General features: G+C 38.2%; 1 protein-coding gene across 2 annotated transcripts in view; it reads left to right on the forward strand.

Moving 5' to 3' along the window:
- Dlc1 (DLC1 Rho GTPase activating protein) overlaps positions 1-12372 on the forward strand; it is a 98473-nt gene extending 86101 nt beyond the window's left edge. For both annotated transcript variants that reach the window (XM_027391233.2, XM_027391232.2), the window contains exons 3-4: positions 4018-4167; positions 10548-12372. In XM_027391233.2, the coding sequence (XP_027247034.1) occupies positions 4018-4167; positions 10548-10883 (486 nt within the window). In that variant the 3' untranslated portion in view covers positions 10884-12372. The remainder of the gene's footprint in view (positions 1-4017; positions 4168-10547) is intronic.
- The last annotated feature ends 393 nt before the right edge of the window (positions 12373-12765 follow it).

Below are 12765 nucleotides of genomic sequence, written 5' to 3' on the forward strand. Positions count from 1 at the left end.
ACCTCTGCACAAGACGTTTAGAACTAGGAGAGAGGCCTTAGAATAATGGCACTTATTGATTGTGTGTGACATTTCTGGGTATCAAGTGTGCTTTAGGTTCTAAATATCTTTCTTTGCCAATATTTACAAAGAACTGAAAGAGTTTGTAAAACCCAGTGAATCACTCCTCGTGTTACCCTAATGACCTTCCCCGCCCAGGGTAAGTTCTCATCCTTACAGTGAACTCCCAAGCAGGATCCGATTTGTATGGTGCCCCCTCTTCCCTTCCTTCCCCACCTTCATCCACCCAACCCTAGTCTTGTTATTGACTGATTTTGTTTCAGTCTCATGGCAGTTGTATCAGTCTTCCTTCTACCTAGAGCACTATCTTCCTGACTCTGCACTGCCTCCCCTCTTCCTGCTCTGCACCTCCACCTCCCTCCTTCCTCTACATCCATCTCTATCTTTACCCCAACATCTTACCCTCTTCCCATTCTGATTTGTCTCTCAATTTCCACAGAATGCTTTTTCCTGACTATAATATATTTTATTATCATATAATGTATTAATGTTATATATTGTACATTAATATGTTATATTAACTAATGTGTTGTATGTTAGCTAGTGTTATATGCCAATTATATATCAATATAATATGGGCATATACATGTGGACAAGAACACTGTAGTTATTTACATCATCATATTTTTAAATTCCTACATGAATTTCTATTTGAATCTATTTATGAATCTCTAAATTTTCAGTGTCTATTTCCTAGGGTTGATTATAACATTCAGGACAACAGGAATCTTGTCTTCTTCGCTGATGGATGTTTTCAGTCCCTTAAATGATGCTTGACTTAAAACAGCTGTAATGATAATTTAAAAAAGGAAAGCGAGATTTGTAGAGGCAAGTTTATCACGTTGACATTGGATTGAGGGAGTGAAGTTGTAGAAATCCTGGACTCATAAGTAAATAACTTAACATAATAAAATACTTCTTCAAGGACAGTAGTTCATGGACAATAACAAAATGAAATTAAATTTCCATTAAAGAAGTGAAAAAGTCCAGAATCTGCAAATAAATACACTATTGTTTTTTCAGGCATAAACTGTTTGCTGGAGTTTGGCCCTGGATATATGAAAAAAGTAGAGCTTCATGAGACATTAAAACTTGAGTCTCAAAAATTAGGACATGGTTATTTATACAAAGCATCAGATGTTTAGTCACTCTGTTTTGGGGAGGTTTTATGGATGTATGGCATAAAATCTCTTGACATTTCAGAATGACAGTAATGGATGGTGAGTGAGGAGGTACCCTTGGAGGAGAGAGAAAAGAAATAGAATTAACTGTCTAAGAGAATATCATGGGGGCAAGTTGGGTTTTATCCTTCTGGCAGATCACTGAAATAATTTGATGCTCAGCCAACGGATATAAAACATATTTTTGGAGTATAAAATCTCAGCATCCAGTTAATTCAGAGACAAATTGGTTTGGAGACCATCACTGATGGGTTCAGGGTAGCTACGGATGTACTGCTGGATCCAACTTTAACTTAGGAGCTGGAAAAATATCAGCTTCTATTTTCCAAGGCTTGCATGTTCATATTTCTTGGCTGTATTTATCTCACCACTTTTCCTGAAAATGTGTTGCTTCTGTGGTGTATAGCTTGATTCCACTTCTGCTAGGTAGGAAACAGGAATCACTGTCCTTGAGAATATTACAACTGAGATATGAATGACAGCCAAGGAAAGCCACATGTGGACACAGACATGCACAAATCTACACCTTCCCAAATGTATCTTTGGCTCGAAATAGAAGGAAATTATATAACAGATACACCTGGACAGTAATTAAGGGACTCAATGACTCTATAGTAAGGTTTCTTCATTTTTGGAGCACTTGTAAGCAAATGTGATGCAATGATCTGTAATATTTCCAGAATGTTATTTCAGGTTATAAGCAGGATTTCACAGTGAAAAGAAAAAGGAAAAGTTCTGTATCATTATTGAATAAAAATATAAATGTTAAGATTTCATTCTTGCAAATATGGAGACTTCTAAGCCCTGTAAAAAGTTTGTGATTTTTCTGTCAGTCATCAAATGTTCCTCAAGAAAGGGGCAATGAGACTAAATCAAATAGTAAGAGCTACATAGTTTTCAGAATAAATTAGAAGATGTTCAAAAATCTCAGTTTAATTTCAAAGTTAATCCACTTTTATGGAAAAAGAAAGTAGTCTTTTAGCCTGGCATTGGTGGCGCACACCTTTAATCCCAGCACTCGGGAGGTAGAGGCAGGCGGATCTCTATGAGTTCTAGGCCAGCCTCATCTCCAGAGCGAGTGCCAGGATAGGCTCCAAAGCTACACAGAGAAACTCTGTCTCGAAAAAAAACAAAAAAAAAGAAAGAAAGTAAGTAAGAAAGTAGTCTTTTATTTTATATAAAGCTTTTAAACCAAGGAAAATTTGTTTTCAAAAGTAGCTTATCTAGCTTTGGCTGGCCCTACACCCATGTATATATGGGTAGCACTAACTTGACTGAGTGGGTTATCAAAGCATAAAAATAAAAATGAATGAAAAGAGCATGATGGCACATGCCTTTAATTCTAGCACTTCCCTGGAGAAGCAGATGTGGATGGGTTTTTGAATTCCAGACCAGCCAGGGATACATAATGAGACCTTGTCTCAAAACAAAGAAAAACAAACAGGAAGATATGGAATTGGTAATGGGAAGTGCTGTGGATGATATGGGGGGAGTTGAGGGAAGGAATGGGGTTTGGATATTATGATATTTTACTGTGTATAAAATTCTCAAGAATAAAGAAAATGCCCAAATAAATTAGCTAATGTTAGCTCAAGAGATGGTTAATACTACCCATTAATTTGACAAAACTCACCTGGAAGAAGGAATTCTGGCCATATCTGTTGAGGGAGACCATCTTGATTAAGCTCATTGAGGTGAGAAGATATGCCACCATGGGTAGCAGCATTCCCTAGGCAGAAGATTCTGGGCTCTGTAACAGTAAACCAAGTGCTCTAATCACTGGCATGTGTGTCCTAATTCACTGCCCTCTGCTCTTGACCATGGATGTATATGATTATCTGCTTCAGATTTCTGATGCCTTGACATCTTGCAATGATGAATTGTAGAACCCTATCTCCCCTCAGTCACTCTTGTGAACATGTCACTGTAACTGGAAAAGAAAGTAATACAACTTTAGTTGACTTTTTGATAATTTACAAATCAATTATTTACCCTCTGAAAGATTGTGCTCTGTATCAAAAACATTATCTGTTTTAGCTTTTATAGAAATATATCTATAGAGTTAGAGTCCTGTTGAAGTAATATACCTATAGCAACTCATAGCATCCCTATTCTAAGTAGATAAGGAATATAAAAGGACTAAAGTAAATGCACAGGACTTGAAAGGTGGCTCAGTTGATAAAGTGCCAGCCACACAAAACTGGGGACCTGGGTTTTGATTCCCAGAACATATAAAAGCCAGGATGGTAGCAAGATTTTGCAATTCCAGGTCAGGAATACAGATTTGAAGGGGAATCTTGACCTGGCCATAGCTGAAAGAGTAATAGGTGTTTTTTGCAGACAACCTAAAAACTTGCCAAACTTCATTTTTTTAATATTTCCATACATAAAAGATATTATGGTCCAAATATTCTCTCACAGCATTCCTAAGTACAAACTCACAATTATAGAATCATACAAATAATACACTTGTACTGTAAAAAAAAAAAAACCTGTTATAAATAAATTCTCCCAATAATACTTATTAGAAAGCTGGAAATGTATTCTACTTCTTTTTTCATGTGTTGAATATTTATGTAAAATGCACTCTTGGCACTAGATCAGCCTCTTCTCCATGAAGGGCCCATTGATGACCCGGACTAGACCTTCTCTCCCCTGTCAAATAGAAGACTGCCCATTATTCAGTGGCCTTTTGTCACCATGAAGACAGGGAACTTTTATTCTTTAAAAAAAAAATGGCCTTTTAGATTCAATAACAGCTTGTTCTGTTCCTCAGGAAACAAGGGATGATCGCGACAGGACACGGCTGGACTCCATGGTGCTGCTAATCATGAAACTAGACCAACTAGACCAAGACATTGAGAACGCCCTCAGCACTGCCTCTTCCGCATCCAGCACCCCAACGAACCTGCGGCGGCATGTCCCTGTGAGCTCCCTGCCCCCTGCTCTTTCTCCTGGTGGAATAGTTCCTCGCTGTGTCTGTTTGGCTGTTGTTATTAGTGTTTGTTTAGCTTTTAGTTGTTTTTTTTTTTTCCAAAAAACTGGGGATTGACCCTCAGGTCTGCCCCACACTAGGAAAGCAATCTTCCAATTCATTTTATCACCAGTCCTTTGAGACACGGACTAAATAAGTTGGCCAGGTTGTCCTTAAACTCACTATGTAGCCCCAACTGGCCTTGAACTTACTATCCTCCTGCCTTCACTGCTCAAGAAGCCAGGATTACACGTCTGTGTCCTCCAAGCCCTGTTAGAATAGTTCCTCTTTATCTCGGATGGTCTCTCTTATAAGTGAAAATCTTTGATGATGGCATCTACTAATAAATGAAACAAAACCCCAGAGAGATCACTCAGTTGTTTTCACAAGTCACACAGAGAGTCCATACACACATGGGTTACAACAAAAAATAAAAACTTAACATTAAAAAGGAAACAAAAGGACCTTAGGAAATTCTGCTTCTTGGGGATTAAGCCCTCCTTGCTGTAGTAGTTTGTTTAGTATGACTATATTTACTGCTCTTCAATGACATGTTGCAGCATTACAAATGCTATGTCTAACTTGATAACTACATTATTCCCAGTTTTTCAAATTATGACCAATTATTTCTAAGACATAAATTCTTATTCTATAAACTTACACTGCATGAAAAAAAAACATGTTTAGTAAGTCTTTTCTACATGGACAGATTGATAGAAGGCTGGGTGGGTGAAGGGATGGTTGGATGGGAGGTTGTTGGATGGGTGAATGGATGACTGGATGGGTTGGGGTGGGTGGTTGGATAGCATATGGGTGCATAGATGCAGGTGAACTAATTCTGCATACTGCAAAAATAATTCAGATGTGGGTGACTTGCTAGCTCTCTAAAATATACTCTGAAAAATAATGAAGAGGACAGAAGTGAGAATTTTATCCCATTAAGTTTATATGACAGATGCTCCAATGAAATTCCAAAACTCAAAATAAAATTTAGAAGGAATAGATCATAAGATTAGTTCTACCAGTTTCATGTTAAATGGTTTGGTTTATGTAGATCTAGCATATATAGCATAGGGTTTAAATATAATTAAGCCACGTCCTGTTTCTATTAAATAAGGATTTGCATTCATTACAGAATAATAAATAAACTAAATAAAGAAATTTATATTTACATGAGATTCAAAATGTAGAATATCACATATACAGGTTGGAACACCTACTAAAACAATTCTTTTGTGCCTAGTTCCTTACTGAATATAGTTTCTCTATTGATTCTGAGGTAAAGGAGCAAGGATTAAGACAAGGTGAATGGTACTCAGTGTCTTCCACATATGTCACCACACATATTCCTCATAATGTTACAAGATGAGTAAGATGTATACAAGGTTTGGCACAAAAATAAACACAGACAGGTTTAATCCAGAGCTATAGCATTCAACCAGGCTACAATGAAAAGCTGATACCCTTAGAACAACAATCATCTTAATAATCATCCGACTGATATGAAACTAGATTTCAGTCTTGAAAGCTAATAAAAATGAAATTTTCATCTTTGGTAATCTTAATAATTTTTCTTATCCTTCCAGATGCATTGCAAATATTTTCTTTGCAGTGAGTTACACCTAAATAACTTTCTGGGAAAAAAAAACCTAGTCCTTCTCTCCCTAGTGCTATCTTAGTTACTTGCACATAGTTTCATTTTAGCAAAGAAAGGGGATCCTAATGGGAGAAACGAAGCAAATGCAATGTTCTACCAGCCCACTAGAAAGGCTGCTTCAATTTGATTAGCATATGAAGAGAGGACAAAAGTTTCACACTCATTTTTCTCTAGCACCTTTAAAGGCAAAAATATCTTCTTTTTCATGAGGCCCTAGGTCTTGGTACCTCCTTGCCATTCATAGGGTCTAGAGTATTTTTTTTTTAAGTTTTCAGGGGTGAATTGTTACATTCTTGCCTGTTGTTCTGCTTCCTCCAAATTTTCTCAGTCCCCATATATTAAATAGAAAATCACAGTTGAGATTTCTATAAAACAACATGTCTTTCACTCCATTTCAAAAAATAAATTATCCCCTGCCTGGCTTCTTTATTATGCAGTAAAGAGAAACCAAACACATGAACTAATATACGTGATGACTAGATCACTTGTCTAAATCTATGTTTTGTATTTCTACATAAATTGTAAATTGAACTTTAATATTTCATACACTATCTCATGGAATATTACCATAATTATTACCATAATTGTTGCCCTATAAACATAATATCTGTTTCTAAGATCTCAATTTATCAATATATTTAGAATAAAGCAAAATAGGTCAGCAGAAACATTATAAATGTTAGTGACTGAAGGTCTGTTTTGGATCCATGCTCTATAACTGACCATCTGAGACCATAATAAAATTGTCTAATTTTTCAATGGTAGGCTCATTTCAGAGAGAGAGACACATAGAAAGATTAACTGATAAACTCATAGCTGGCTAGGGAGACAGATGAAAAGACATACAGAAGCAGACTTGTACAGATCTAGCCCAGAATATGCTTAGCCAATTGTTAATTCTCTTCTCTTTCCTTCTACACTGATATCAGACATTCAGCAAGACACAAACAATATATATCCCTGAGCCTCAAGACTACTTTTCAATCTTTAAAGTTTTCTGGGTCACCCTTGGTTTTTCTCTGCTCATTGGTTTTCAAAGTTAATGTTAATATCATTTCTCTGCACTTTCCATGCTTTTTGATAATTGTGCCATGGAATCAAAGGATTCTGATGTCATGATTATGACTTTGACCATTCACCAGGGAGCACTAACCCAGAGAGAGACAAGGGAGAAATTGCCTCAGTCCCACTCTCCCACTCCACCACGAACATGGTACACAATGAAACAATGACTCTTATGCTAACATGCCCACCCAGTTTAAGAATACGTACAAAATTCCCACAATGGGTTACCAATGTAAAAAGACTATAAATAGAGACAGATCCTGGGATGATGAAGAATAGCTTTCATGTGAAGTCAATCTTTAAAAAAGATGGGGTAAAGATTTAGATGAAACTGCCTAGAGAAAACCTAACAAACTAGCTATGCCCCGGTAGATTCTCCAAACCCCGAGATCTGATTTTGTACTTTGTGACCCCAAATCTTGACCATGTCTGAGTACCCCACTGTGTGCCAGTCCCTTAATGCCTCCTAACTAATGAGAACAATCTCCTAGAATGAGTGGCAGGTGGAACAGGGGGTGGGACTAGAGGAGAAAGCAGTGTCTGCTAAGCTTTGCACCTGTTGCTTTATTTGCTCTCTTTGTCCAGTGTTGAGCATTGCATGCCTCAGGCAGGATGAGGGATTTGTTAGAGGTCATGAAGATGGGGAGTGAGAAGTTTGTCAAGAGTCAAACAGCCTGTGAGAGTCACTTCTTCGTCTTTCAGAAAAGCCAGCTCTCATTCTGCCACGTTGTAAACCTTTCCAAGGCCTTTTCTTCGCAACAGCAAGGTATTCTGAGTTTGAGCCACTAACTGTGGTTCACGTGAACGTGTAAACAAGTCCACGTTCATAATATTGTTGGGAGACTTCAGCCACACTGTAAAGAATCTAAAGAAATGCATAGGCTAAGGCCAAGTCACTGGCCTTTTGATGGAGTTTGGGCAGTATTGAGTGTTTTTCAGCCTTCCTATTATTCCAAGTCCTTCCTATGGTTAAGACTATGCAGCACACCAGGCAGTGGTGGTGCACACCTTTAATCCCAGTACTCGGTAGACAGAGGCAGGTGGGTCTCTGTGAGTTCAAGACCAGCCTGGTCTACAAGAGCTAGTTGCAGGACAGCATCTAAAGCCACAGAGAAACCCTGTCTCGAAAAACCAAAAAAAAAAAAAAAAAAAAAAAAAAGACTATGCAGCACACTGTATACAGTATTAGTATTCGGGCATCTGTGCTGGCCTGTCCTTGGGGTTCTGACAGGATATGCTCTCAGCTGCAGCCACTAAGAGCCACCTGTGCACATTCACTTTTCAAAGAGCCCAGTCCATATCCCAGCCCCCCTGCCCCTCTCTCTCTCCTTCTCTGCCTGCCTCGCTCTCTCTTTCTCTCTATCTCTCCTCTCTTTTTCTGCCTCTCTTCTCTTCTGCTGCTCCTGTCCCCAGTAGGCCTGTCCCCCCTCTACCCTCCTCTCTTTCCCTATTCACTTTCCTCAATAAAAAACCCTCCCACTAGCCGGGCGTTGGTGGCGCACGCCTTTAATCCCAGCACTTGGGAGTCAGAGGCAGGCAGATCTCTGTGAGTTCGAGGCCAGCCTGGTCTTCAGAGCGAGTGCCACAATAGACTCCAAAGCTACACAGAGAAACCCTGTCTTGAAAAACCAAAAAAAAAAAAAAAACCAAAACAAAACAAAACCCTCCCACTCAAGCTCTGTCAGAGAGTGTCTTCCTCATGTGCACCACTTTTTAAAATTACGACATACAGTATGTCAGTATACAAGGTGGGGAGAGAGAGAGGACATTGCTCTCTTTCATTCCTGACATAAAAACAAAAGCTTTTCTTTATCTTTGGTCAAGCATCTCCCTACATTAACCCTTTTGGCACCCAAAGTTTCATATCCTTTTTACCTAGTTTGTCTTCCTTGAATTGTTTCTTGGCCACTTTTCCATCAACTAAATCTGTACTCCTGTCTTGGATCTGACATCTCAGAAGTAATGGCATTGTTCTTAACATTTGAGGTGGCTTTCCAGGTTGACTTTCACCACTCCTTGGATGTCTGCTGCTTCTCCCATGACCTCTTCATCAATTATGTTTTGTGGTCACCAACACCCCTCTTTCTAATTTTGCCCTTTATATCTTTTATCCCATTTCTTTGTTTAATTTCTCCCACTGAATCACTTTAAGTATTCTCCCTAGGAATCACCTGGGTTCCATAGCTTTCTTCTTAATGAATACGCCTTACTTTGTGATATGAAATCTGTGTAAAGAATGAATAGAAACATTCCCACTATTTTATGCCATAATAGAATGGTATGTGGATCTCTTCCATGGCTCATACCACTCTGGATAACCCACCACAATAGGAACTCCTCTGAGCTGTGTATGTTCCATCCACCTGACATGGTGAAAGCAAGGGGTAACAATGATACTGGAGAGTCTGATTGTCCTACAGGGCATCTGATGGATTACAAAAGCAAAAGTGGGAAGTGTAGTGATAATTGGGTCTTGTTTACCATTTAATTTGCTTAAGATGGTTAAGTAAGGAGGGAATGAGTGTGAGATCTCAGAAGAGTTGGCTGGTGATTTCTCACAGTAATGAGTGGAAAGGAGGATTTCTCCTAAGCTTCCTCCTATCCACTGCCCTATGAAATTGCTTCTTTAGTTGTGCTTCAGGCCCTCAGATACTTTCTGAGGTTGAGCTTTGAGGTCAGGGCCTGAGATTTAATAGCAGCTCTGCCATGGAATGTGAGTTTAATCCAGAGATCTGCCTTGAGTCTGGGTGTCATTGTCTCTCCAGGGATGACAATAATACCTTCCACACAGGAGAGCAAGCTGAAACAGATATAGCTGTAAAATGTGATATGTGCAAAGTAACAACCCAAGACAGATACATTGCAAAAAAAATACTATTTCATCTCATATTTATTATTGTGTGGTTAGAAAAATAAAGGATTACTCTGTTAACTACTTCATTAACTAATGGATAGGAAGGCAAAATAAATGCAAAAGACCCCTGTTATTTAAAAAAGACAAATTAAATAAATTACCTATCACTCATGGCAGAACGCTTAATGTTTATAAACTTTCTGGGTTTTTTTGTTTTTTGTTTTTTTTTTTTTTGCTGGTATCCATTTCATATGAATTCAGCTTGAAATTTAAGTGAGCCATCGTTTATTTAGGATAAAATATGTTTTTTTTATGTTTGACACAAACACATAAAATAGTCTGATCTGAAGTCAAGAAATTTGGTTACAATTATGTACATCACATATCCATGTGGGGGGGAAACACACACACACACACACACACACCTCTTAAAGAAAACAATGTCACTATTCATACTCATTTACATGCTCGCTATTATTACATTCCATCTGTGTTAAATGAATTTCACTACCATGGTTTGTAGTATCATAGGGAAAATCATTACTTTGATTGTGAACTAAGACTGGAAAGATGTTTTCATTTGGCATTTGAAAGTTCCAGTGAGGAAAACTGGAAGACACCTCCCCTTGCTACCCTTGTGACACTATGAGTTGCTGGTGGTCACATGAGGAACGAGGGCTGCTGGTGGGAGGACATGGGCTTGCAGGGGACACTCATGTGCCTCTTTTCATGGCCGTGCATTTGTTTTTTTAACAGGATCTGGAATCAGGATCTGAAAGCAGAGCGGATAGTATCTCAATAAATCAGACACAGGTGACTCTGTCTTCTAATCCTGACTCCACTGATTCATCATCCACTCCAGGGAGCAATTCTGGAACCAAACCCAAGGCCATGGTAAGTTGTAAAAAAATCCCAGAGCAACAGTCAGTGTTGCTGAACATGAGGGAAGCTTTGATTGCCTGCTGTTCAGTGTGGAAGGGAGACTATTGGAGTCTTAGCTGTATCAACTTGATATTATTTATGAAGCATCACCCTAAAAAAATGTATCCTGTTTATTTTTTTAATGGTTACATAACTAGTTCACTAAAGTAAGCCATGAATCCAGAATTATGCAGAATTCAATCCATGAATTCTGTTGCAGAACTTTAAACAAGCAAGAATGTAAAATGTGGAGATGAGTTTTCCTGTATTGTTATCCTGATCATAACCTATACTCATTAGAAAGTCTCTGAGCTTCGATGATAGATGGATGGATAGATGGATGATGTGCAGGACCTCAGATATATAAAATTTCCCCTCATATTATGTGGGTATTCAATGATGTAGAGCATGGAAAGCCTAATATAATGGAGTGTAAGCTACTGTCCTTGTTGCCCTGATTGACGGACTTTACAATGCCATCTACATGAATGGAAAGGAGACTTTCCACACAGAGTAACACAGCATGGTCAACTCTGAATAAAAGATGTTTTCCCTTAAGGAAAATGTGAAGTGCAGTGGGAAAATAGTGTTTGACTCTAAAAGGTAACATTTATGGGGGAAGTAATTACTGCTTCAAATATCTAAAGTCCACACAGTTCCAAAATAGCCTCTCCTAGTTGAGTGAAAATCACAGAGCCGTATTATTTTTTTAATCCCCATGTTAGCTTAACACAGAGAAATGAGTTAGGACTGTTTGTTTTCCTGTCTTTAAAATAAAGGCAGTTCTAAAATGGGACTAAAAGAATACTCTGAATTTAAGATGTAGATTCACTGGGATTTAAAGAGAATCAAAACACACTGTTGACATAGCAGGTGAGCCTGTCCTCAGTATTTACATAGGTAGGAGGTAAATTGCCTGCTATCATTTATATCCAGATCATTTGGTGATAAACATCTACTGAACATCTGCTGCATATTATGCACTATGCCAAATTGGGAAGAAAAATAAACTCCAAGAAATAGTGTGTTTTCCACATCTTTAAGTGGTTGCCATTTTAGCAAAGGAGGGTAGGCACTTAAACAGTAAAATGCTACCACATTGTGAGAGTGCTATATGTGCAGGAAATAAAAGACATGGACAATGTTGATTTGGGATACAGTAAAAAAAAAAAAAAGACAGTTAACAGTAACATGTGCTAATAAGCAGACTCTAATGGAATGTTGTCATTTCACTTCATGATAAACACGCTTGGCTTAGCATTTTATAGAGGTTCTTTAATGTACTGTACAGGCATGTCATGCTGTCTTTGTGTCTTCAGTGGCTTAAGTCCTTCATGTATAATTTAATATAAATATGCTACATGAAAATGTTTGAATCTGGACACTATAGGTTCTTATGTTTCAGTTTAGTGCGATTTACTCTTATATGTTTTGATTGAAGGACAGCATTTATGGCATAAAATGTAGTAACATTAGGGTTAATGCGTTTTCTCATCTGTAGATATCTAGAGTCTTGCATAGTTGTAGGCCCATGTGGCTACTACCAAGGTCAAGACAAATTCTGAGGGACAGGGTGATGCTGGGTCTGGATTGTACACTCTTCTGTCACCTGTTTCTCCATCTGTCTGAAAATTACATGATTAAAAGTAAGTGGTGCTTACGGTAGTCTTTCAATTCATTTTACATTTTCTCTAAAGGCTTTGTTTGATATGCATGCTTACTTGTGAGGAATACTATTATAATTTGATGTATGTATGTAGTGTGCCATGATCAAATCACCATTACTGACATTTGTGTGAGAGCCAGCAGGTTGAGACAACAACCATAAGGCAGAGAGAGCTAACTGAGAATGGCTTGAGTTTTAAAGCCTCAAAGTCAACTCCTAATGACTCACCTCTTCCAACAAGCACACCTCCTGATCCTCCCCAAACAGATGTAACAGATGGGACCAAGATGAATGTTTTAGCAATACTTTGAGTTTATGGGCATAGGATGAACCCATTTTCTTGTGTGTGAGCTCTATAATTTTTCCCATTGTTTTATAATTTTCATT

Source organism: Cricetulus griseus (genome assembly GCF_003668045.3).
Source record: "Cricetulus griseus strain 17A/GY chromosome 1 unlocalized genomic scaffold, alternate assembly CriGri-PICRH-1.0 chr1_1, whole genome shotgun sequence".
Taxonomy (NCBI): domain Eukaryota; kingdom Metazoa; phylum Chordata; class Mammalia; order Rodentia; family Cricetidae; genus Cricetulus; species Cricetulus griseus.